The 23,179-nt window shown below is 36.9% G+C and overlaps 1 protein-coding gene across 5 annotated transcripts in view; it reads right to left on the bottom strand.

Annotated features, from left to right (window-relative positions):
* LOC124163629 (disks large 1 tumor suppressor protein) overlaps positions 1 to 23,179 on the bottom strand; it is a 1,021,363-nt gene that overhangs the window by 348,963 nt on the left and 649,221 nt on the right. For 4 of the 5 annotated variants that reach the window (XM_046540661.1, XM_046540665.1, XM_046540663.1 and 1 more), the window contains exon 5: positions 21,323 to 21,565. The exons of the other annotated variant lie outside the window; for it this stretch is intronic. In XM_046540661.1, coding sequence (XP_046396617.1) covers positions 21,323 to 21,565 — 243 coding nt within the window. The remainder of the gene's footprint in view (positions 1 to 21,322; positions 21,566 to 23,179) is intronic. 5 annotated transcript variants of the gene reach the window in all.

Genomic DNA, 23,179 nt, shown 5'->3' with positions numbered 1-23,179 from the left:
ATACTTACGTAAAGATGTAACGATATCACATCGGGGTAAACGATAATTGTGAAATTGCTACTAACGACCCAATCTCTACCGTTTGCTATGATTATTTTTTTTCAGAACGAGAGAAAGAATCATTTCAACAATTTCTGGTTAGGCTTTCATTAAAACAATGTTCAAAATCCAAGACACCAGGAATGAAAAATAAAAGTAAACCTTCGCTACTGGTCCAAACCCCTATGCAGTTTGATACATAGGATAAGAATTAATAAATATCGAAAGATCTCATTGAGTATCCGCAAAAAACAACAAGAAGCATGGTATAAAGTAAGGTAACCAAATACTTAAAAGTATTTCCCAAATTGTCTATAATGTTGTAATTTTGTCACAATATTTATTTTTGAGAATCCTGATAAATAATGCTGTCGACGATTTTTAAGTGAGAGAGTGAAAGTAAAGAATATTCTTAAAATAAAGTTTCTACAAAGGCTTAAAAAAAATGATGCAGGAAATTCACTTATTTCTTCTCGCTCACTCTTCCTCGCAATAGTCATTGATTTCATTGGATTCTAGAAAACTCGCGAATAAATAATTGTGGAAAAGATATAAACATAGCACGAAATAATTTTTCGCAAATAAATCATTAAATCTGACTGAGAATCAAATAAGGATCTCCCAATTTCCGCCCAGATACACTGCCATTTACATAGCTATTAATAGTCTCTCCAAACGAATATCCAGACTGTGTACAGGGACAGTACAAAAAATCGCATAAATGGATAGAAAATTATAAACGTTTGATGCAAGTACTTTTATTAACCGACATAACTTTTACATTCTCTGTATGTAATTCATTTTCTGGAGTTCATTTGTTGTTTGTTGTATTTCCTTTTTTATTTTGTAGTGTTTTATGTTAAGGTCACAGAGATAAAAACAAAGGATTGTTGTGGAAAAAGCCATATTGTTATGTAAGGCATAAGGAAAGATAAAATAGAGTCATGTGATATTGAAGTTCTTCTATATAATCGCTTTGATACATTACGTGTAGTAAATGGGAAGTTTTTGGGATAAAAATATTCCAAGATTCTTATAACATTTAATGGTCTCCATAACAGATTAAGGATGACGCTTCAAAACAAAATAGAAATGAAGTTTTCGCCACATCAAGGGAGCGGGTGAGTGTCAGCGCGTAGAGGGCATCTTCTTTTGACTGACAAGAGGCGCCTGCGGATAACGCCCCACAGCTGACTAGCTTAGCATAAAATTTGAATTTAGACCAAACGTGCATGCGTCAGAAGAATAAATCCATCGGTAATTTTTACTGGGCAAAGGCTTGCAAAGCAGTGTGACGTACTCTCTTGACACTTCTCCTCCAAATGGTAAGGTAAACGAAATGCAAATTAAAGAGTAAGAATTAAATAAAAATAAATAACTTAGCTTCAAAATTTATTACCTCATTAATACGATGAAACTAATAAGAGATGACAATAATACTTAACGACTTTGACCACTTCTGGTGAGAAATCGTTTTTATCTCCCTGGACTAGTGAAACAAAGTGAAGAAATATGTCAACGAACATGAACACAGGAACAGTAAAAAATAGTGTCTCAGATTCCAAATAGACACTGAATGTACAATGTGGTGATTTATTGAAGAAATAATGTCATAATCGTTTCGTTCACTGAAAACCTTTTCCGCCACGGTCGTTCGGGGATTACCCTCAGATTTGAGCAGAAGTTTCGATTAATCCGTTATAGCAAAAAACAATTTATGAAGCAAAAAGCTAGAGGAACCCACAAAATAAAGTAATAATAAAATGAGATTAAATGCAAAAGGAAGCAGAAAAAGTAATGCTATCTACTCCGTGGTTCACAAAAGGTTTATTCTAATTGAAAGAAATTATGGAAAAATTATGTCACAAAAAAAAGCGTAACTATAGGACAGAACAGAATGAGACCGTTTTACACCTAGACTTATCAAGTGACTCCAGAAAACTAGGCGGGATAAAAACAAATTTGAATGTGGCGGCTCAAATTGAACAGACACACGAGGGAGTTTGGGGAACGGGGTATGCAAAGCACTTGGTTACCAGACAGACGCGCTAAAATTGGCACAGGTCCAATGGGATCTCGAGTTATCCAGCCCGCTGTATATTTCCGACCGGTATCTTATTTGCGCCAAATGACGGTTGCTAAGCTTTCAGGCATTCGGCAGTTAATTTCCTTGCTCATCCACCTGAACCCGAAGACTTACAGCGACCTAACATTTCCCCCTTCCGCCACTGAAATATCGCTTCTAAAAAAGGTCCCAATGGTGTTTCCCCGTTCGTTCCCCGTTTGCTTTTACTGTGCCGCTCTCGAAACCGTAATTGCGGTGAGTTAAGAAGGAAAATAAATAAAACAGTAAAATACTCAGATTTCCCTCCAATTCCTAAAATAAATTTATATGGGGTTAGAATTGGGAGGCCGTATATAAGCTCGCTCGAATATTTGATAAAATGAATGAAAATGGCATATAATTCATTATATTAAATGTAAAATATTGAGAACTAGAGCAAGATATAACAAAATTGACTAGATATGATATCGCCAGCCGAATCATAGAATTAAAATCAATAAAAACTCATGATAAAATATACAAATGATAGAACGGACGCGAACACTGGTTATCGAAGGTATAAAGAATTGCTTACGAAAAAAAAGAAGCTTTAAAACTCTTAGCTTAAAAGTGATTTACAGCTATCAAATTATACAACTTCGAAAGAATTAATCATGCTTGCTATGCAACAGTTAAGTCTATAGGAACTATTTCACCGATTTGGACCTTCCTGAAGCCATTTTCGGCCCCGTTATACTGAGTTCTAAAGTTTCTCATAATGATATCGTCATTATGTTCCTTCAATAAAATGTTTAGTTATATTTCCAGGATAGAAAATCTTAATACTATAGCAATCTAAATGGTGGGTAAGAAAAATGCCATTGCCATACAAATATGACCAAGAGAGACAACGGACATTTAGGTTTGCATGATGTTTGCTGTTTACTTACACTCCATCAAAATGAGATAATCCCATAAAATTTCCCAAAATAAAGCCGAAATTCAAATGAGTATTCCGAGGAAAGAAAGGCTGGACCAAATTCAACGTTTACAAGACAGAACACGTAAAAAGTATAATAAACTACGCAACGTATTCATCAACATGCGTAAAAATAATATTCAGGAAGCAATCATAGTAAATTGTGTTGACCAGAATTTAGTGAAAATACAGGCCATGAGTCAAGAATGGTATCAAATGAATCAAAGAATGAATCAAAAGGTATTCTAGATAATAACAAACAGAGAACAACAGAAGCGTGATATGGAGGAAGAAGTTTAAAGCTAACGGGCTTGAATGAATTTTTTCTCTTCCTGAAGACGCTTGAAATTTAAAGAAATAGATCACCGATTTTTTTGTCCATTGAAAAATTCATCCAGAGAATATTGGAATACGCTCGAAAAATTCAGCCAAGAGAGGAATTATTTGAAACAAGAGCTATTACTCAAGCATTAACGAGGAACGACTCATCCAGACCTACGAAATATCGTGAGTAAACCTCAAAGGCTCTTCTAAAAGAGATCCAATCATACTTAGTAAGCAGCAAACATTAGAATTAAGTGGCTAATACAAAATTCTGCTTCAGTATTCAGGATTTTCCAGTACAGCAGTAAGGCTGATAACAGTGTACAGTGGAACGTTCTAATGAGATATTCACGCAACAGTGTCGCGATTTTTTTACGCTATTCCAGCATCCGTTCACAGCCTAAAATATTAGAGATAGAAATAGTTTAAGCAAGAAAGATAAAAAAAAAGCTCTATCAAAGGCTTTCTGGGCTACATCAGCACACGTTGCGCGTCTGATGTAATACTTCCGGGCGGAACAGACGACATACCCCTCCCTCTGAATGAGCCTGAAATTCAAACGCACGAATGCAATACAAAAACAAAACGCACAATTCTTCCACGAAACACGAAAAGAATCGACAGAATGCAATTCCACCCATGAAATGATCTCGAATAAAAAAGAGATGTAGAACGAAATAAAGCGAGAGGAAGCGACATCTGCAAAAAAAATAACGAAAAAAGGGAAGAAAATCATTGAAACTGAGAAAAAAAAAACAAAAAAAAAAAAAACAACTCAAAATACGAATGCATTTTCCCTTGAGGGCAAAAATGATTTACTGGAGAGAAAATATAATATAAAAAATGGCGGACAGAAGCAAGGGGAGGGAGCGAAAGAATGGTGGGAAGATGTGGAGAGAGCCTTGTGGAGTGGATTTTTATAGAATGAACCCCATCCGAAAACGTGACTCCCCTATTATATTCTCAAATGGGAGTCCCACGTGCCAAACAGGGCATCCGTGATTAAGAATGGGCGAGAGGGCGCAGCCGATTGGTGGTCGAGATAAGGGCCGTGCGAGGTGAAGACAGAAAAGGGGGAGGAATGGGGCGGGGAGGGGGAAGACTAAGGAGGCCAAGCAAGGAAACCCTCCCACCTTCCGCACTCCCTGGAGGTTGGCTGGAGGGGTGGGGTGGAGAGGGGTACAAAGGAATGAAGCTAAGAGAGGCAGTGAATCATTTTAAAGAGCTAGAATCGCAATGATTGAAAATGCGTCATTCACTAACACGGCCGTCTTAACCCGTCACTGCATTTTTTATCATATATGACACACTACACTCATTCTTAAGGGCACAATTCTTCCTCTCTAACGCATGATCTATCAGGTACGATACACCCCGTCATTATACTACGTGGTTCTCGAATCAGTCAGAAGGTGCCAGAGGTGATCAGCTTTTAATTATGTTGAAGGAAGTCAGCTGCCCGGTGATATCTATACATGTAATTAATACAGGTACGGGCCACCTCTTTGGCCAAACTCCGCCCCAGGGAATTCCACCCTTTACCCTATCCTAAGACCGTTTTGTTTTTTTAAATTTTTTGAAATAATTTTGTGTGTGACTTTTTATACCCTGCAAAACTTAGGTAGTATATGAAATACTTATGAGGAATTACAAATTTTTCTTTACTTTTCATTATACACATTGAACGTGCGAGATTATGAATTTTAAAAATCTCTTAGACTAATCTTTACAGGCAATCCTATCTCATTTCTAGGGCGAATATGTAAAATATAACTTCAGTACGGCAATACAACGAAACACAAAAATTATTCGCTTTTAACATTTCTACTAATGAATCCTTCAGCTAACTCAGTTAAAAAATCGAATAAATCCTGAAGCTACATTGTGGAGATTGAAAAGGCGTAATTCACTAATACGGAGACACGTCTTCAACAAGGAGAGTTCAAAATGATTTTTTGGCATTTCATCTAATATATCCTTGACAACAGCACTAAGAAATGCAATCAATCAAGAAACTGCAATGTGAAGATTGAAAAGGCGTCATTCACTAACAAGGCAGTCTTAAATGATGAGTGTTCCAAATGATGCTCATGGCTGTTATGAAGGAGACACTGTGAACGTGCAAGATCATGAAATTAAAAAAAAAAACTCTTAGGCTTCCAAGCAAAGGACTGGTTTCGATTTTATTTTACATAATCATTAGACATTTACGTCAGAGAATGAAAGATATTACAAGAAAGGAATTCAGCACGAATTTGGCTTGGCCGAGATAAGGAGAATGCAAGAATGCGAGGTGAAGAAAGTAAGGGAGGGAAACGGGGTTGAGGGTAGAAATAATACGGAGGGCAAGCAAGGAACTTCCCCCTCCACTCCCTGGAGGGTGACTGGAAAGAAAGGGGTGTGATGTAGAGATGCCTACAGCTGCGAAGCAATGAGGCAAAGACTGGCAGAGAACCATTTTAAAGAGGCTGTATCGTTTAGATTGAACAAAGCGTAATTCAGAATAACACGATAGTTGGAAAAACCATAGATACCACTGATACGCTTGACTGTTAACGAGGAAAGTATATTAACGTACAAAATCACGAACTTTTAACGTACTCCGTGAGTTTCTCAATAAGTAACCTCTTCCATTTTCCTTTTAAATCATCATCACATCTACATATCGAAATATGACAGATGCTAAGAATAATGAAATATACACCGAAAAATCATTCATTTTCTTGGGGATTCGAACCCGGGTTTCCCGGATTAACTTTGCGAGATGGTGGTTCAGTAGTGGAATTGACAGCATAATACATCCCGAAAAGGATCGAATGCAATTGCATTCGGAATGGATTTCGGAAAAAAGAGAATCAGAGAGGAACAATGTAAAATGAAAACCATCGACTACAAGAAGAAAATATAAAACAACCGTATTCAAACAAGAATGTATTTCGTTAGAGGGAAAAAAATTACTTACAGAAAAAATATAATAAAAAATAGGGGAGATGCATGTGGGGAAAGCTAAAGAATGATGGTCAGATGCGGAGTATCTTGTAAATTGGATTTTATACAACAAACCCAACCCGAAAACGTGGGTCAGATAAGTAACTCACCAGCAATTGATTTGTTCGAATCCGGGAAAAGATGCATGGGCCATGCATCTTTTCCCGGCATGCATTGCATGGCATTTTTCATGTTGAATCTCATCCTTAGTGTAGTTATTCCTTAGCAATGCGTGTTAGTGTCTACAAGTTGCTTGTTACATACAGTATCGACATCAGAGAATCATCTCCTTTATCATGAAATTATAATGGGAATAGACTATGAAAATGCATGACCAATTAGAAAGGTTTGCGGAAAGGTAAAAAGGAGCCTCAATTTAACTTGGAACAAATACATAAAGCTCCACAAGGTATAGGACCCATTAGACTTTATCTCTAAAACGGACATTTGGTAAAACTAAAACAAAATATATGATAACAAATACTCTCAAAAATAAAATAAAAAGCAGAAAACGGTTTTTATGGGTCAAAAAAATGAAATGTCGAAGACCGCCAATACACTGTTTCAAACGAGAAACAAAAATCTCATACTGGGAGTTTAAACCTGGCATTGAACAATGAAATATGACACTATGCATATCCTAAAAATAAATTAATAGATTTCAGTTATTACTGCATCAAAAGGAAAATATATAATATTCATAAAATGGATGTCGCGAATCGAGAAAACAGTAAGTAAAAACATTAAATGGGTACTTAAAAATTAAATAAGGAATATTAAAGGCTATTACGATTAAATGATAATTACAACTTCCAAACCGACAAAATTATAACAGTAAAAACTATGAAAATAATAAAACAGAGTGATATACACAAAAACTGTAATTTTGGGTCCAATTAAAACAAATCTTTCCTTTGATGACAATGAGTGTAGCTGGAGCGTCCGACGAACATTACAAAAGAATGAAAGACGTGTACGTAATTCCATGCGGTCAAGGAAATGCGACATGACACAAAGACTGAAAGATAGAAATGAACAAAATAACGTCCAAGTGTTTACACTCGTTACGGAGAAAATAAAAGTGTGGCGGGATGCGGTTTAACGAATTAATGCAGCCCTAGGTTATGGAGGGTTACCATCGGAAACTCACGGGGTAGGTGGCGCCATGGAAGAGGAGGAGAGAGACGGAAAGAGGTGTTTTAGGAAATGAGGGAAAGGCTGTTAAGATTGCGGAAAGGCGTGTGCTTAGCCGTAAATGAAACCGAGCAAGCATTCGGCGAAATTACGGTTTCCGTGACGGATGCGGAGGGCGGGACTCAAAACGTAATCCTGTTGACATTTCACGCCTCGGGAAGTTGCGACAGCTCGGGAGGTGTTTAAAGAATGAACACCGCGGAGATTACTGTTGTAACGCGAAGACTGAAAACAGAAGCGAACGCATCGTTACTCCTGAACACACAATTACAAGAATTCCCACTACACTCGCCAACTCGCAACAAACAATTTTGAAGGGATAGAATTGTTTTACAAAAGACGAATAATCATAGCGTTTCAACATGAGTTAATGACTTTCATGAATGAGTTTCATAATGAATTAATATATACCGTTATTTGCAATTTTTTAATATTTGCAATTCCACAAATAAGTTAAGGACCAGTTATACTTAAAATTACATATTCCATTAAATTTTTTTTGTCTTGTTTTCAGATCAGAAGTCGGGGAGAAAATACGAAAAGAATTAAAAACGAACGTGGAATGAAATTACTTGCACAAAAATGCCAGTAAAATTTAATTTATTAATTCAAGAGAATTCCACGATGTAAATCCTAAAGCAGCTCTCTTTACTAATTTGAGAATAGTGAAACAAAAAAGACGATTATTATAATTAAACACAATGTTTTCAGTATTAATTTGAAATAAACGTAGCGTTTCGACTACTAATATGACTTATAAAATAAAATGCTATTTGCAATTTTCCAAAAATAATTAATTTAACGACCGGTTTCATCACATATTGTGTTGTTTTCAGGTCAGATGTCTGGATGCTAACACGTAACGGATTGAAAACGAAAGTGGAATGAGAGTAATTGCGCAAAAATGCCAGTGCATTTAATTTATTAATAACAATAAGGAATGATAAATATTAATAATTCCACGATATTAATCCTGAAACAACTCTATCTAATTATTTAGGAATAGTGAAACAAGACGCATATAATTAATCATTTGAAAAAGCGATGACGTTTTATCTTGCCTTCCTCATTCATAAAACCAACAGCTAGAAGCTTCACTTCGAGGAAGCTAACAATCATTTCTGAATAAATTTGTATTCTTATTCAGTATTTTTAATATTTTACAAACACGTTTCACTGCTTTACAGCATCATCAATTAATTGAGTAAAGTACTGTAAAAGAATAAAAGTTTTCTTTAAATGGAATCCTAATTTCTTCGGCTATGAGGTAAAAAATTACGTTAGAACGATAATACAAACAAATATAGAATTTTTTCGTTTTTGATACATATTCAAATAAATCCTTGAGCTGAGAAATCCAGACGGTACACTATGAAATAAATTCGTACCCTAACCATTCCGCAGTACTTTTAAATCACATTACGACGTGCAATAATCACAGAGAAACTTTGACGCAGAATGTGCTAGCCGAACGGAAATGTTCTGGGGGAGGGCAAGCGCCAAAAACTCGTTCAAACAACTCTGAGGGGATTTCAGTGTCATAATTTAAAACTACGTCACATCATTGGCGAATTTTTCTACCAACAGAGAATATATCATGAAAATTGTAAGGCAATTGATTATTTTCTGCCTTCACAAAATTCCAGGGAAACTAGACTTTCGTTTCCAAAGCAAAAATATGCCCCGTTCGCGTGGCGTCGGTTAAAACTCAACCATTTTCTCTCACCGACTGCGCAAGAGTAATAAGTCCCCCAGACAAATAATAATAAGATAAAATTCTCACATTCAATACAATAATTTATGGTCGTATTGAATAAGTGGGCACGGCAACATAATTAAATAAAAACACCTCATTGGACTCTTTCAAATGTAATCAGCGCAAAAGCAAGTAAAACATTTAAAGTCGAGATACCTTTTTAGTGTTACAAACTCAACGTTCATGAAAAATATCTCGAGTTTCATTTTTTCGCGGTGATTTCAAGGACTTATAAGGATCGCGGTGATTACAAAGACTTACACGGATTATAGGGGGCTATAATTGGCTTCTCTCTCCAATGAAACAAAAAATGGATACACTTATCACTATATAGTCTACCGATTATAAAATCATACAATTCTACACAAACCTCCTAAGTAAACTAGCTAAGTACACCCTTTTCGGTAGCTAAATTAGTGTCCTCTAAAAGCAATGGAGAAAAAGGAAAGAAGTCATACAGCTCACTTGCAATATGTAATTTAAGTTCATTCGAATACATATTTCCACGTTAATGGACTAAAATAACTCACAAAATTATTTAAGTGAAGTGAGCAGAACGTCATAGATGTATGCAATAATAGAATTACGCAACTACATATGTACGAAAATCGATATGCTCCACAAAATATATATTTGTCAGGCTATCAGAGAAGAATGTTTGAAATAAATACAGTTCCCCTTCAAAATTTCATTACAACCAATTTATAAAAATTACGCCACTATTTGAGTACGAAAATCGTAATGTGCCATAATCGTAATATATTTGTCACGTTATCAGAATAGAATATAAAAAAATACATTTCTGCTTTAAATTTTCACCACAATTCTTATATAAAGCAACGGGTCCTTAACTGACTGACTGATTAATTCACTAATCTACGTTATGCCCTAGCTATTTATGATGAAGCTATGGCATTTTTAGGATAAACTCCTTGTGTCGTAACCCGGCGCACTAAGAATGGATTTTGTTGAGAAACAATTCTTGATGTTGTTTTTACCCCTTTTATGCTCTATATTGTATGATAAGTATCGAATTCCGTGCAGAGCTTTTTTCTTTTGATTTTATAAATTACAAACACTCCAGATGTTGGTGGAAAATTCGAATAAAGGCGTGGAAAAAGGAATACAGTCAGTTATTATGATCAATTTTTTCATTATGCCTTGTTATCTTTAAATTATTATGTACGTAGATCGTGATAATTATTTTTCCTTCATTTAACAACTGAAATTAACTCTGAAAACCAGGTGTAAACACGCATAAAAACCATGCATAAAGCGAAACTTTTTAAAATTAAATCTGCTATAATTTTCGAAAATACTACTATAATAATTGTAAAGCCATATTTTGGTCTCAAAAACCTGCTAAAATTCTTCGGTAATACAAAATGAAAAACGAAAATATGAAAGCAGGTATCAGAATATTCATATGGTAATTTATGTATCCTGGGCGTAGAGCAAGCTCAACACTGCTGAGAATCGCTAAGCTGCATAACACAAAGGCGCCAAATTCCTCGATGACCTCAGCGAATTGATTTTTGTAAGCTAGCTAGTTCCACCAGATCCTAACAGATGGCGACTGCTGCAAGGTTCACCGCTAGCGCCGCGTATTGGAGAGAGACGGAAAATTCTACAAGCCGCGATCACCAGCTCGGAATATTATTTTCAAAAAGTAATGCATAGTTGATTCCAAGGAAAAATACGTAAATCGTATAAACAATTGCCAAGGAAATAAAAAGTAAGACGAATTTTGCACCAAGGTACTCTGTCAGATGACATAGATAAATAATGTCATCTGAACGATGCAACTAAATTACGTCATGAATACAGACTTAAAATGGCAATACCAAAGTGCTAACGTACTAACAACACTTAAATACGACTGTAAATATACTGCAGCAAATGCTTTCTATATACGCGGGTGTGTGCTACCGCAGTGAGCAAGTCTTATTCAAAGAAACGATACCAAAGAATGAGAAGTTAGATGCTGTTACATGACTAGGCAGCTCGTACTACTAATACTGAACTGATATAGAATAATTAAAGACTTGTTAACAAATACTTTCTTAGTAAGAAAGCAAAGTAATAGATTGGAATGGGTTTGGCGAATCACATTCCTTTATGAGCAATAAAAAATTAATTTTTTGAAGTTACATGGAATAATATCTTGGAATAACTAACGTAAAACGAACACAAGAAAATCTTAAATTAAATAAGGAATCGAACAGTAATAAAAAAACGATTAAAAGTAGTTCTAAGAAAGGAACGGTAATCTGGACAAAAAACCAAGAAGGCTTACGAAGCGCAGTTCACATGTACTGAGTATCAAGATTTAAATTGCTATAGCTGCAGTCATGCAGCCGTAATGTTAAAAAAAAACCACGGTCATTATTCCCCGTTCACGCTCCAGAGTTTTAACGAACACTAAAATTTAATTAGAGCCAACACCAGAACGTCGTTTGATGTCCGGATACGTATAATCCTGCTATGTTGCGTCTCACGGACATCAAATTATTTTTAAGGAGGCAATTAAAGCTTGCGTGCCGCAGGTGGTTAGCTGAAGGCTAATGCTCAACTTAAAGGTTAAGAAAAAGAAGCCCAGTCAAGAGAAGAGGGAAAAGCAGGCGCAAAATAACGGGTCTCCACATATTTATCGATTTTGACTTCTATTTTACAGCTGAAAATGCGTGATCAATAACGATTAGATTTAATCGGAATATAAAAGTAAAGGGTCCACTTCATAGAGGGGTCAAATAATACAGGTCTTTATAGGTTTTTGTCCTCATTACATCAAATCTCCCATACAATCGACGATTTTACAAAATATACATCATAAATTGCTCCTTGAGCTATGACATAAATAAAAAGGGATTGGGATTTTAAAGTCGCTTGGCGTGCGTATACAGTATTCCTATATGAGTAGATGCTTTACTTTTATAAACCGTGACAAAGAAGTCAGAAAAATGGTATTTATAATAAACGATGGACTAATTAGACGCAAATGTAATGCCGCGTACAATGTAATAATATTCGATGAAGAAGAGTCCTTAAATACAGTGCCATTTCATGGTTTTAAAATCCGAGAAACTTATTCGTCAAATAACTGAAACCGAGAAATCGCATTACTAAATAATCAAGTATATATATAGGAAACAAAACCTGCAAAACGACTTTAAATCATAGCTTTAGTATTCCAAACACACCCAAACACTATAAAATACTGAAATAATAAAACGGAAGGTAATTAAAACGCTTCCACGGAATCATTCACAAGTAGACATTTCAAAATTCAGAAAAGGAACAATCGTCATCATCGTTAGAACTAATAATTTAAACTTTCAAAGAGCAAGAAAATACACAATAAATCTAGTAACGCAAGAAGAATTTGGACAATACCATTACGTAGTTGAATTTAGAGAGCAATTATGTAAAACTACCAGATATAGCAAGGATTTCAAGGAAAGGATCCGTCTACATGAACGACCGTGAGAAAAGGATATCTCTCACGTTCACTAAGGCGGAAAGAGAATTTATGGCGGTCCACCAGAAAGGGAACAAAGAGAATTTCACTCGTGGGAAATCGACCGGAGAATTCTTCTCCAGAAAAAGAATACAATTAAAACTTGCGGAGAACCTTTGCCTTTAATGGTAACTTCTGTCACTACTTTACTCGCCATCAAAATGAAATATGGAGAGACCCGAAAAGGATTCGGAGATGGTGGAGGCCCTCTTTCGAGAGGGTGAAATATATTAATTTACCGCCAAAGGGGGAGAGAAAAACAGAATTTCCGGAAAAAAACAGTAATTTTTGAAGACTCTTACCAAAGATTCAGCAGCAGCGAGACTTACCTTGAGATTCCGAGGACCAACCAACGGTGAGAGATGAAAACCCTAAAAATACAAAGTGCTCGCGGGCTGAAATTAATACCGTAAGTACGCCGGAGAGGAAAATGAATTTCCAGGACGAAGAATTGAAGCTCTCAATATTGGAAAAACACAGCTGAGGGCTAAAATACCAATAAAATGATTTTCAAATCAATTGAATTAAGGAATGATGAGAGGAATTCACACGAGAAACAATGCCGCCAAGACGATAAAAATGACAGAATATCGTAAATTGGTGACAAATATACCGTGATCAGGATAAAATAACTGTACCATAAAGATCGATTTAAAAAAAGGCAATATGCATTAAGTAGATAATACTTTTACTGCTTGAATTAGTGTTGTAATAGAACCAAAGGAATTACAATGGCGAGAAAGTATAAGACATATTAAGAGAGATAAAATTAAAACGATTTTGGATACTAAAACCTATTCACTATGACGCCAGAATAATACTATTGATTGACCGAAGAGTACGCATAATTCAACTCTAATCTGTACCATTAAAGATTCCTGAATCACGAAATACTCTCTAAATAGTTAATTAGCTGGTAATATTCAGTAACTAATAAAAAATAAACCACATGAAGGCATTATACACATTGTAGTTTGATGTCAAATCGTTAAAGAAATATGAAATCGTTAAAGAAGTGAGAAATTTATATACACATTTAATAATCATGAACCACATGCAAGTGAACGCAGAGAAATTCGAGTAAAAAAAGGTTAAAAGATAAAATTAGAGCAAAAAAGATGCCATGCGCCAAGGATCAAAAGTGTAAAATTATTGCTCGAATGAAATACATACATTTATCCCAGTCCCTTCAAATGCGACGGCGAAAGACAAGAGAAACCTTTATTTCTAGAGACGCTATTAAAAGTGTCACAAAAACGGACTATCCGTTTAAATTATCTGCCACTCGATTCAGTCACAATCACACGATTGTATACTTAACCAATTCCATCTGAAGTGATTGCGACGAAAAACACAGACAATCGAGACTTAGGATGCGCACAAGTACCGTTTAGAAACGATGCCATTCAGACAGCATACGTGCATATCAACATGGACATAAGATAATGGAACAGGTAATGGCTCGATGCTCAGTCTCATGCCAGGAGAGCAGTTAAAAGCCCACGAATCAGACAAGCGAAGAAGCTATGGCAATTACCGACGATAGGAGACTAAGTTATAAAGAGAATACAGCCATGGTTACAGGGAAAACGAGTCGAAAACTGAAACAGAATGATAAAACCTGAGCTTGATTTATAATTTATTATTTTCATACATAAATCAGCCTGAAGATAAATATGTGAGCTCTAAATTATACACTGAGCGAAAACCAAAATTCTAGTATGTGGGTATTTACACAAAAACGAGCGACACGTGCATTTTGATATTTTTAACTTCCATTTTCCAAAGCATATCTGACCATGTGTACAGCAACATCTCTTCGCCGGTTGAAATATCCTACGAACACATCCTCTCATCCTAAATAAGTCCCCGTTTGATCTTCCACATACCCTGAACTATGAAACAGCACTATATTTCACACAATGTGTAAAGCTTAATGGTTGATAAAATGGCACGATGGTGGTAATAGTAAATTCCAAGAGGACTGAGACTGAATTACTTACAAAGGAACAAACGTACTCTCCGAAAGCATTCAGACAAACCATCGGTCAACTGCGAGGAGGATGTTAAAAATAAGAGTAAGAATGAAAACAGAAAAGGGTCGCAACCATCTGGTATGAACCTTGAAAATACGTTAAATGGGAGAAATATAGGTGGTAAAAATACCCGCTAGCAGAAAAAATACCAACAAGAAATGACCATACGGAGGGAAAATGGATAAAAAACGTACCAGAAAAAAATGTGAATGAAAAACACAGGAGAGGGACACTTGAATAAAAGATAACAAAGATAGAGATAAAGAGTAAAGGGGAGAGAAAGAACACAGCCGCTGACTTACTCGGAGACAAATTGAGAGGTAGAAAATTGACAGGGAAAATAAAAAAGAGGAAGGCGTATCGAGAGGGATTACGAGATCTTTTAGGGAAACAAATTATAGGTACAAATGAAATGACAGTGAAGAACCGTACACCGGCAAAAAAAAAAGAAAATGGAGGAAAGGGAGGAGTGGTTTTGATGGAGAGAAAAAATATAATGAAAAGCACAAAAAAGATGAGAGAGATAAAATTTCAATTCTGACGAATGGAAAATTTGAATTACCGAAATTGGGCCCGGGCAATTATGATCATGGTTACTCGAAGAAGCTAGAATTAACACCAATTAATTGAAGCTTTGGAAATGTATAATCTGATAACTCATCACAGGAATACAGAATTAGGCTTAGCTTAACAGGAAAATCCGAGTGCAAATTGAAGTTAGAAAAACATATCTCCGTAACCGGTTCTTCGATTAATTTAGTCAATAATTTTAGGGATATGAATATGACAGAAGACTTAATATATTAAAATAACAAAACCTCTTTAACTATGGGAGTAGCAATATGTTTTCGTCACCTTTCGCTACTGTTAAATACATGAAAACCGATGAATGAATTCCTAAAAAGTCAATCTCTCACATTCACACATTTAAAAAAATAAATAATGAGGGCCATGTTATTTACTCGGGTTAATATCACAGCTTCCTCGACTTTTAATACATTTTCATAGCATAGCAACAGTGGGGCCGACTCCATGGGCCTGAGGGGGCCCGAGCCCCCTCAAAAATTGTTTATGGGCGTGACTAAAAATGTGTCAGGCTTGTCGATTTTCCTCGGAGTGTCCAGATATCGAGATTCGAGTTATCAGGGTTCTAATGTTGATCATATGAATCTTCTAAAATGCTTAAAAAACTAAAAACGCACTAATTATAAAATTTCCTGGGCAAGATCCCCGGTTTGGGCCCCCCCAATATTTTTTGTAAGTCGGCACCCCTGCATAGCAACCATTAATCCATTAATAATTCCAACTAACCAGGCAGTATTCATACGCTGATTGCAATCAATCCTCGTAAAAATACTAAATTATTATCTTACATGGATTCTCATATCCGCAGAGCACGATGACAAACAAGGTTACGACGAAATTAACATGTTCCGACAGAACTCTAGTAAGATGACAAGAAATTAATAAAGAATGAACGTCGGTGAAAGAGTGAAGAGGAATGTATAATCAGATAAAATTCTACATTCCTTCTTAACGGACACACTAACAAACAAGGTTACAACGTTATTGACATGTTACATCAGAACTCTAGGAAGATGGCGAGAAATTATAAACGATTAATGTCCGAATCTTTTCGGTAAAAGACTGAAGAGGAATGGCAGACGATAAATGGTACAGAGTTGAAACCTTGGGAGGAAAGAAAGATATTAATATACTTTTGGCCAAATGAAAAGATGACTGACTGACAAAGGACCTGACAAAAAAAATAAGTAAGAGTTATCCTCCTCGTCCGAGTTGGAGACCGGCATAGGAGGGCACGAACGACGAGAGAAGGGAACTGAGAAAGGGGAGGAGGGGTGGAGAAGCGTCTTTGGGGAAGGAGAAGAAAAGAATTTGCCACGGCAGGGTGCACGACTGACTTCCTCGGAGGACACACGGGTAGACGGAAGAATACACTCGAGAACAGGAACCGACTCACTTCGGAGGATGGAATAAAATCCAACAAAAGAAAGATAAATGAATGGAGAGAAAAAGAAGTTTTTTTAATATATAGGTACACAAAATTCCTCTCGAGCAAACGAGGCGACTTTTTTTCCTCCGAGTCTTATATATAAAAAGATGAGAGGCAGCGCACCCAGGTCTCGAAAAAGTATAGAAAGAAAATGAGATTGGGCGAAGACATACGGTGGATCCGAGAAGCCTAAAGTATGAGAAAAATAGCGATAAGATACATTAAATTTAGCACTCAGGAAATGCTTCAACGCAGTGTAATAAAGTGAGAATACGCAATACTGGTGAACTAAACTCAATAACTCTCCCGCACAAATTCTTTCCTCGTTGGAGTGTACTTTATTACTCTAAGCCCTCATTCTATCCTAAAATGCGCTTTCAAAAAAGCTATTTGGCTCTCTCCTACGACGGTAGTGAGTTAATAAGGCCAACAAGTTAATACCGGTAAAAATTTGAAACAAAGCAGATATGGCTAGGCTACTGAATATGCATTTTGAAATGTTTTTGAACGTAAAAAAGGAATAACAGAGAAACACTCATGCTTCACATTTATTACGAACAAGAGAACAAAGTAGTCATTAATACTACACTTTAAATATACTATTCTCCAAAGTACTTCGCATTTTTCGAACTACCTTTGCCACCACCATTTACTCTACGAAAGTTTTTCCATTTTTCCATATTTCTTTCGCTTTCCTTCACATCTGTATGTATTCATCCATAACGTAGAATCTGCTGGGTGAGCATAGGGGCTCACCAATACGTTACATGTGTTTCAAAAACATAGAAAGTATAAGAACGTGGGCCATCAAAAGGTAAATAGGAACGTAAACCATGTATTAATTTGAAAAATGAATATTTACGCATAAGTGAATAAAATTAACGTAAAAGTTACAAATAAAATTCTCTTCAAATTGCACCTCCTCGACTGACGCCGCTCAATAAGTATGGTTTCCGTATTCTATTTTTCATGAATAGCTTTTATAAAAAGTTAATTACGGCGATAATTGCATAAGCATTCGAAAAATGTGGACTAATTATTAAATATAATTCTCTAGTTTTGACAAAAAACGAATTAAAATTCTGCTATAACTTATAAACTGTAATTAAAATACATTCTAGACCAGCTACGAGACTACGTTTTGAGTAATTGGTAAATGAGTGCTGAAATTGAAATAAATTCACGCTGTTTACATTACAATGGCGCGTTGACAAGCTAAAATGGAAAAAAATGTACCGTACAAATATAAATATTAAATTATCCACACAATCGTATCCTCCGTTTGATTTTTAAAACAATGGATACTACCTGTGATGGAAAAAATAATAACTACAAAGAATTTTATTTGTTTCAAATCAAGCAGTCGAGAAACTAACTCCATAAAAGTGAGGATTAGTTATCATCAATGATAACCTCGGCCCGTTAATACTGAAAACTTCTCAAAATACCAGAGGGATCGATAAAAAAAGCCGACTAAATCGAGACTTGGTAGGAAAATTACCAAATCGGTATGAATTTGAAATTGGCCTGCACCCGATCAGTCACCACGAAAAAAAGCCGAAAGGGTTCAAGGAATATAAGTTCCAGGATTCGTTTTTCTCCTGCGTCTTTCAAATCGTTTGTGACCTACGGTTCACTACCACACCCTCTCAGAGGTGATATTCAGCGCAGTAATGCACATCGGCAGCGAAGGAATTCGGGAGAGAAAAGAAACTGGAGGCGCATGAGATATGCGGAAGATAATGAATGGAGATATGCCATAAAATATACTCTCTCGGGCCGGATCCCGGAGGAAATGAAAGCACCGAGCACAAAGCACACGACACCGCAAGGAACACGCGAGGTAAGAACACGCGCTTGGTGAGAAGAAGAAGACAAATGAAACGCGAAAAAAATGGTGGCGCAAGGGTGAAGGGTGGACTATTTCTTCTCCTTCGATGTCAAAGTCTATGGTATGCGATGAAGAGGGATGGTAATGCTCTCTTTGCTAAAGAAAAAAGGTTTCACGAAGAGGTGGCGGGGAAAATCCTTAGAAACCTTTTGCATCAATTTTACGAACACCTGGAAAGGTCACGATCGTAAAGCATCATGTCATTACCCACACACCTGGCGTGATGGATATTCAGCTGCCACGAATATAAATCAACAACTTGCAAGACACTCAGAGACGGTAACTACAGCACATAATCTCAGCCAATACGTAGTAAATTAAATTTAAATAAAATCAACTGCCCTTCCGGTAAACATTTCTGTGATACAGCAAGAATAACTAATGGTTTTTATAAGTACCACACAATTTTTCGCAGTATCACAAAATATTGGATGACCCAAAACTTTCCGTTGACCATTACATTTAGCACATGATTATAATTCCCTACTAAATATCATTGCTTGAGCCAGACTTTCAGAAATGCTATCTATATTCCCCTATGAAAAATTTCGCGCGAACGTATTTCGAGGAAGCATTACGACAAAAAATTACGAAAAACATTTGCGGAAACTCACTACATGAGAGTCTCACTATTCTCACAATGTGGGTGATCGAGGCTATAGATACATCTGATACGGAAATTTGATCAACATTTAATTGGTTTTACATTATTACTCTTTCTTCCTTAACTTCATTAATTACAATTTCTACTAGCTCTGATACGTTCCTTATCACCATAGATAGTGCCAAGTACAGTACAAGTATAGCACAAGAGCCAAGTACAGTATTTGAGAGGCTAGAACTTCACGAAATAATATCAACTTATAATGCTCTCTGAATATCTTTACTAATTCAATCGAGTAATAGAAATGAGAGTGTAATTTACCCTTCATCTTAATAATTTATTATCTATTATTTATTAAGCTGCTCAAGGCAACACGTAGGATCGAAGATTAGTACCTTGATGAAAAATCCAATCACAAACAAGCCAAGCGGTTGAGTAAAAGCGTAAGCATCAAGAAGCTTTGTGCCCAGAAAGCGGGCCACAGTAGTGCTATCATTAAGGATATGTGAAAGGGTGAAGCATGAAAATGGGGATAAGCGGAGGAAGGCAGATGAAAAGAGAGCGCATATTCAAATCACAAAAGATGCATTATTCCAAATTGTTTATTGATGTAAAGAGCGTTTTCCACACTTTTGCTCAATTGCCGTAGGGTAATAAGTACCGACACCTTATGTCATTCTCTACATGAGGGAAAGGCAAAACATAAATTATGAAGAGAAACCCGGCGTCAGTATTAGCCTTACCTTGAACCTCCGAGAGATTGAATATAGCATACCTCCTGGAGGAAGCAAGAAACCACGAATTTACATCCCACTCGGAGGATAATGTGTTGAACTTAAAGAGTTCTCGATAAAGACATTTTCTTTTTCTTCTTCTAAATTCTTCATTTCTTAAACAGGTAACCCGAAATATATCCACCACCGCCGAGATTTGAACCCGCGCCCGGTGAGAAATAAACTCTATCTCATAACAAATAAAACGACAGGCCTGAGGATGAGCCCCGAGTCGGACCTCGAAACGTCGGGAGAAATGGACTTTTAACCCGGTGGGAATCCCAAGAAAAGTTTACCCACGAACTCTCTACATGGTGTATTTCAAGTCTGCCGCGAGAGCGTGCAGGATAGAATTTCATATGAGGAAATCTTCCCCTGTACCGGTATTCAATTTGTATAAGTAAATAGTGGTTCGATTCCCTTTCGCTGGTTCCTTTACTTTTGTTTTCTTTTCTATTGGTGGTTCGATCCACTTTGCTGTTTTCCATCTAGTTTCCTCCACCCCAAGGTAAAGAACGTAAACACGCGGAATCCGCCAAGTATTTCGATTCACCCAGTTAACGACTCTAGGGCTGGTTAAGGGATTTTTTTCAGAGGCCATTAATGTGAATAAACACCCTAACCACAAAAACATCCCGATAATTGCCGTAGTCGTTGGCGGCGGGGTAAAGCTCTTGTCTAACACACAAATGTTCGCGGGTTCGAGTCCCGCCTGGATAGGATGCCCCCATTCTGGGCATGGATGTTTTTATACGTCTGATTGTTAAGTTGAATCCCCCAATTTTAATTTAAAAGGGCAATGGTACTATTTCCGGTGGTACCGGAACAAATAAACAATTTATTAGGCTAGTCTGACGGTTCAACCGATTCAAGCGTGATGTAGTGAAAGTTCGACACATTAAAACGAAAGGTAGTTGCACTTTCCCACAGTCGTTCAATGCGTGCGACGCGTTTCGGCTCAAAGAGCCATATTCTGGTGCAATGCAAGTCGTCGCATGCATTAAATAATCGTGGAAAAGTTTAACCACCCTTCATTTCAATAGTTTGACTGTGTACAGAGTGGCGATTATGATAAAAAATGGAATAATGCATGCTTTATGGTAAAATGAGGCATCTCCATTCGAAAAGAGTGAAGGATATATAAAAGGAGGTGCGACACTTACTTTCTTCAGGATGACCTGTGGCGTGTTGGTTATGTGCTGAGCGTGGTGGTAAATATGTTCGGCGGCGGCGGGGTTGCCCTGGTGTCGGGGGACTCCGTCCAGCGCGGTGGCCTCCCTCTGTTGGGGAGGCGACGGGGGCGGGGGCATCCCCCCGGGGGACGGAGCGCGGCCCCCGACCACCACGCCTCCGCCTCCCACCTCGTCCGCGTCTTCCTCGCCGCCCGGGCCTCCGAAGCGCGACTTCTGTCCATCCGCAAGGGGTTGGGTTGGATCCACACACACGGCAGGGTTAACGGATGAGGACATCGGAGGAGGAACATGGTGCGGGGTAGGGTGAGGAGAGAAGAAATACTACGTGTCACTTACTTAGCGGGAGGTGGCGAGGAGCATAATATATATCAGGGATATACGGGGCACAAAATAATATAACATACGCTACATAAAAGGGCTGTGCGACACATGAAAATATGCTATGCCGAAGTTTTGAGGTGACGTGAATCTCATGCTTCGTGACTTTTGTAAAAATCTTCTCTGGTATGGCATTGAGCAAGGCTACAAAATGGCCAATTTTTCGAAGGAGAAAGGCTTGAAAATTTTAGGTTATATACAACAGACCCCGTTCAAGATTTGCCAGCAATTCGAAATTGAACATTTACCCGCAGTATTTTTTCTGGAATTCAATTTATATGTATTTAAGAAACAGGCAAATGTTGACAGAGGGTTATGCTATACTCTTTCAAAACTTCATGATCATAGCGTAAATTGCAAACAAGCAATACGTAAACAAAAAATACATACCGCCGGTAGAGAGAAAAGGATGCGTCCTTTCAAGTTCATCGCCATCAGGCCTGAGACATGGATAAATTCTTAGTTAAGTCTTAGCCCTAATGATGATGAGGGAGTCACTCGTCGAAACACTGGCCATTTTAAACATACGGTGGACACCAGAGATGATTCTACAAATATTTTTCACCGAGAAAGCCCAAGATAAGGCATATGCATAAAAAGTGTGTTATACATGAAGTGGATCTTTTGTGGTTTAAAAACTGTTCCAATAACCACATGGAACAACCATTTTGTGCAAAGCGTGAATTAAGCATTGATGAAGCTTGGTTCTTACCTTCCACAGTTTGGTTTTTAAGTTTAATGTGGGCATTGATGCAGTATTTTAATAACATGTGGCATAAAAATACCTATTAGGTGAATATGTGCATTATTATAAGGGTGAATTCATGCTTGCTTGAACATTGGTCCAGGTACAATTTGGAAAGACTAATTTTGCCCAAAATGAAATCACCTCAAACTTAAGTAATAAAAATAAGTCAAATTTGGTATATGAAGTATCGTGATTTTGCACAGGGAGCCCGTAACGCAGGCAATAATTTTGAAAAAAAAAATTAAGGCCTTCTTGCATGAATTCTGACGATTTTTGCGACTGTTCCATTCCGGTGAAACTTTTCATATGTGCGTTCACTCTCATGAAGAATGCACTGTCATATTATTAAATTTGAGCCTAAAACTACAAATCCCACGTCACAAAAGACACTTCCGTAAAAGCAGGAGGCCACTTATAGAAAAAAATAAGATAAAATATCTTTTGACAAGATTTTTTATGCGTTACTCTATGGCGAAAAGGAAAAATATGAAACCTTTTTCACACTTTTCATACAATCGAGAGACAACTTTCCGTCAAGATTACTCGAAATGAATAAGATTTTTTTGTTTAGTAGGTGATCTCGCATACGCTGAAGTTACTTACGATTCAAAAGTAAAAAGATATGTATAAATGGACTTATATCACATCACACACACAAACTATTGTCATGTCGCACAGCCCGAGACAATAAACTATAAACA

The sequence above is a fragment of the Ischnura elegans genome, chromosome 8, assembly GCF_921293095.1.
Source record: "Ischnura elegans chromosome 8, ioIscEleg1.1, whole genome shotgun sequence".
NCBI classification, from domain to species: Eukaryota; Metazoa; Arthropoda; class Insecta; order Odonata; family Coenagrionidae; genus Ischnura; species Ischnura elegans.
The sequence above is the reverse complement of the archived record's forward strand: the minus strand, read 5'-3'. Positions and strand labels throughout refer to the sequence as shown.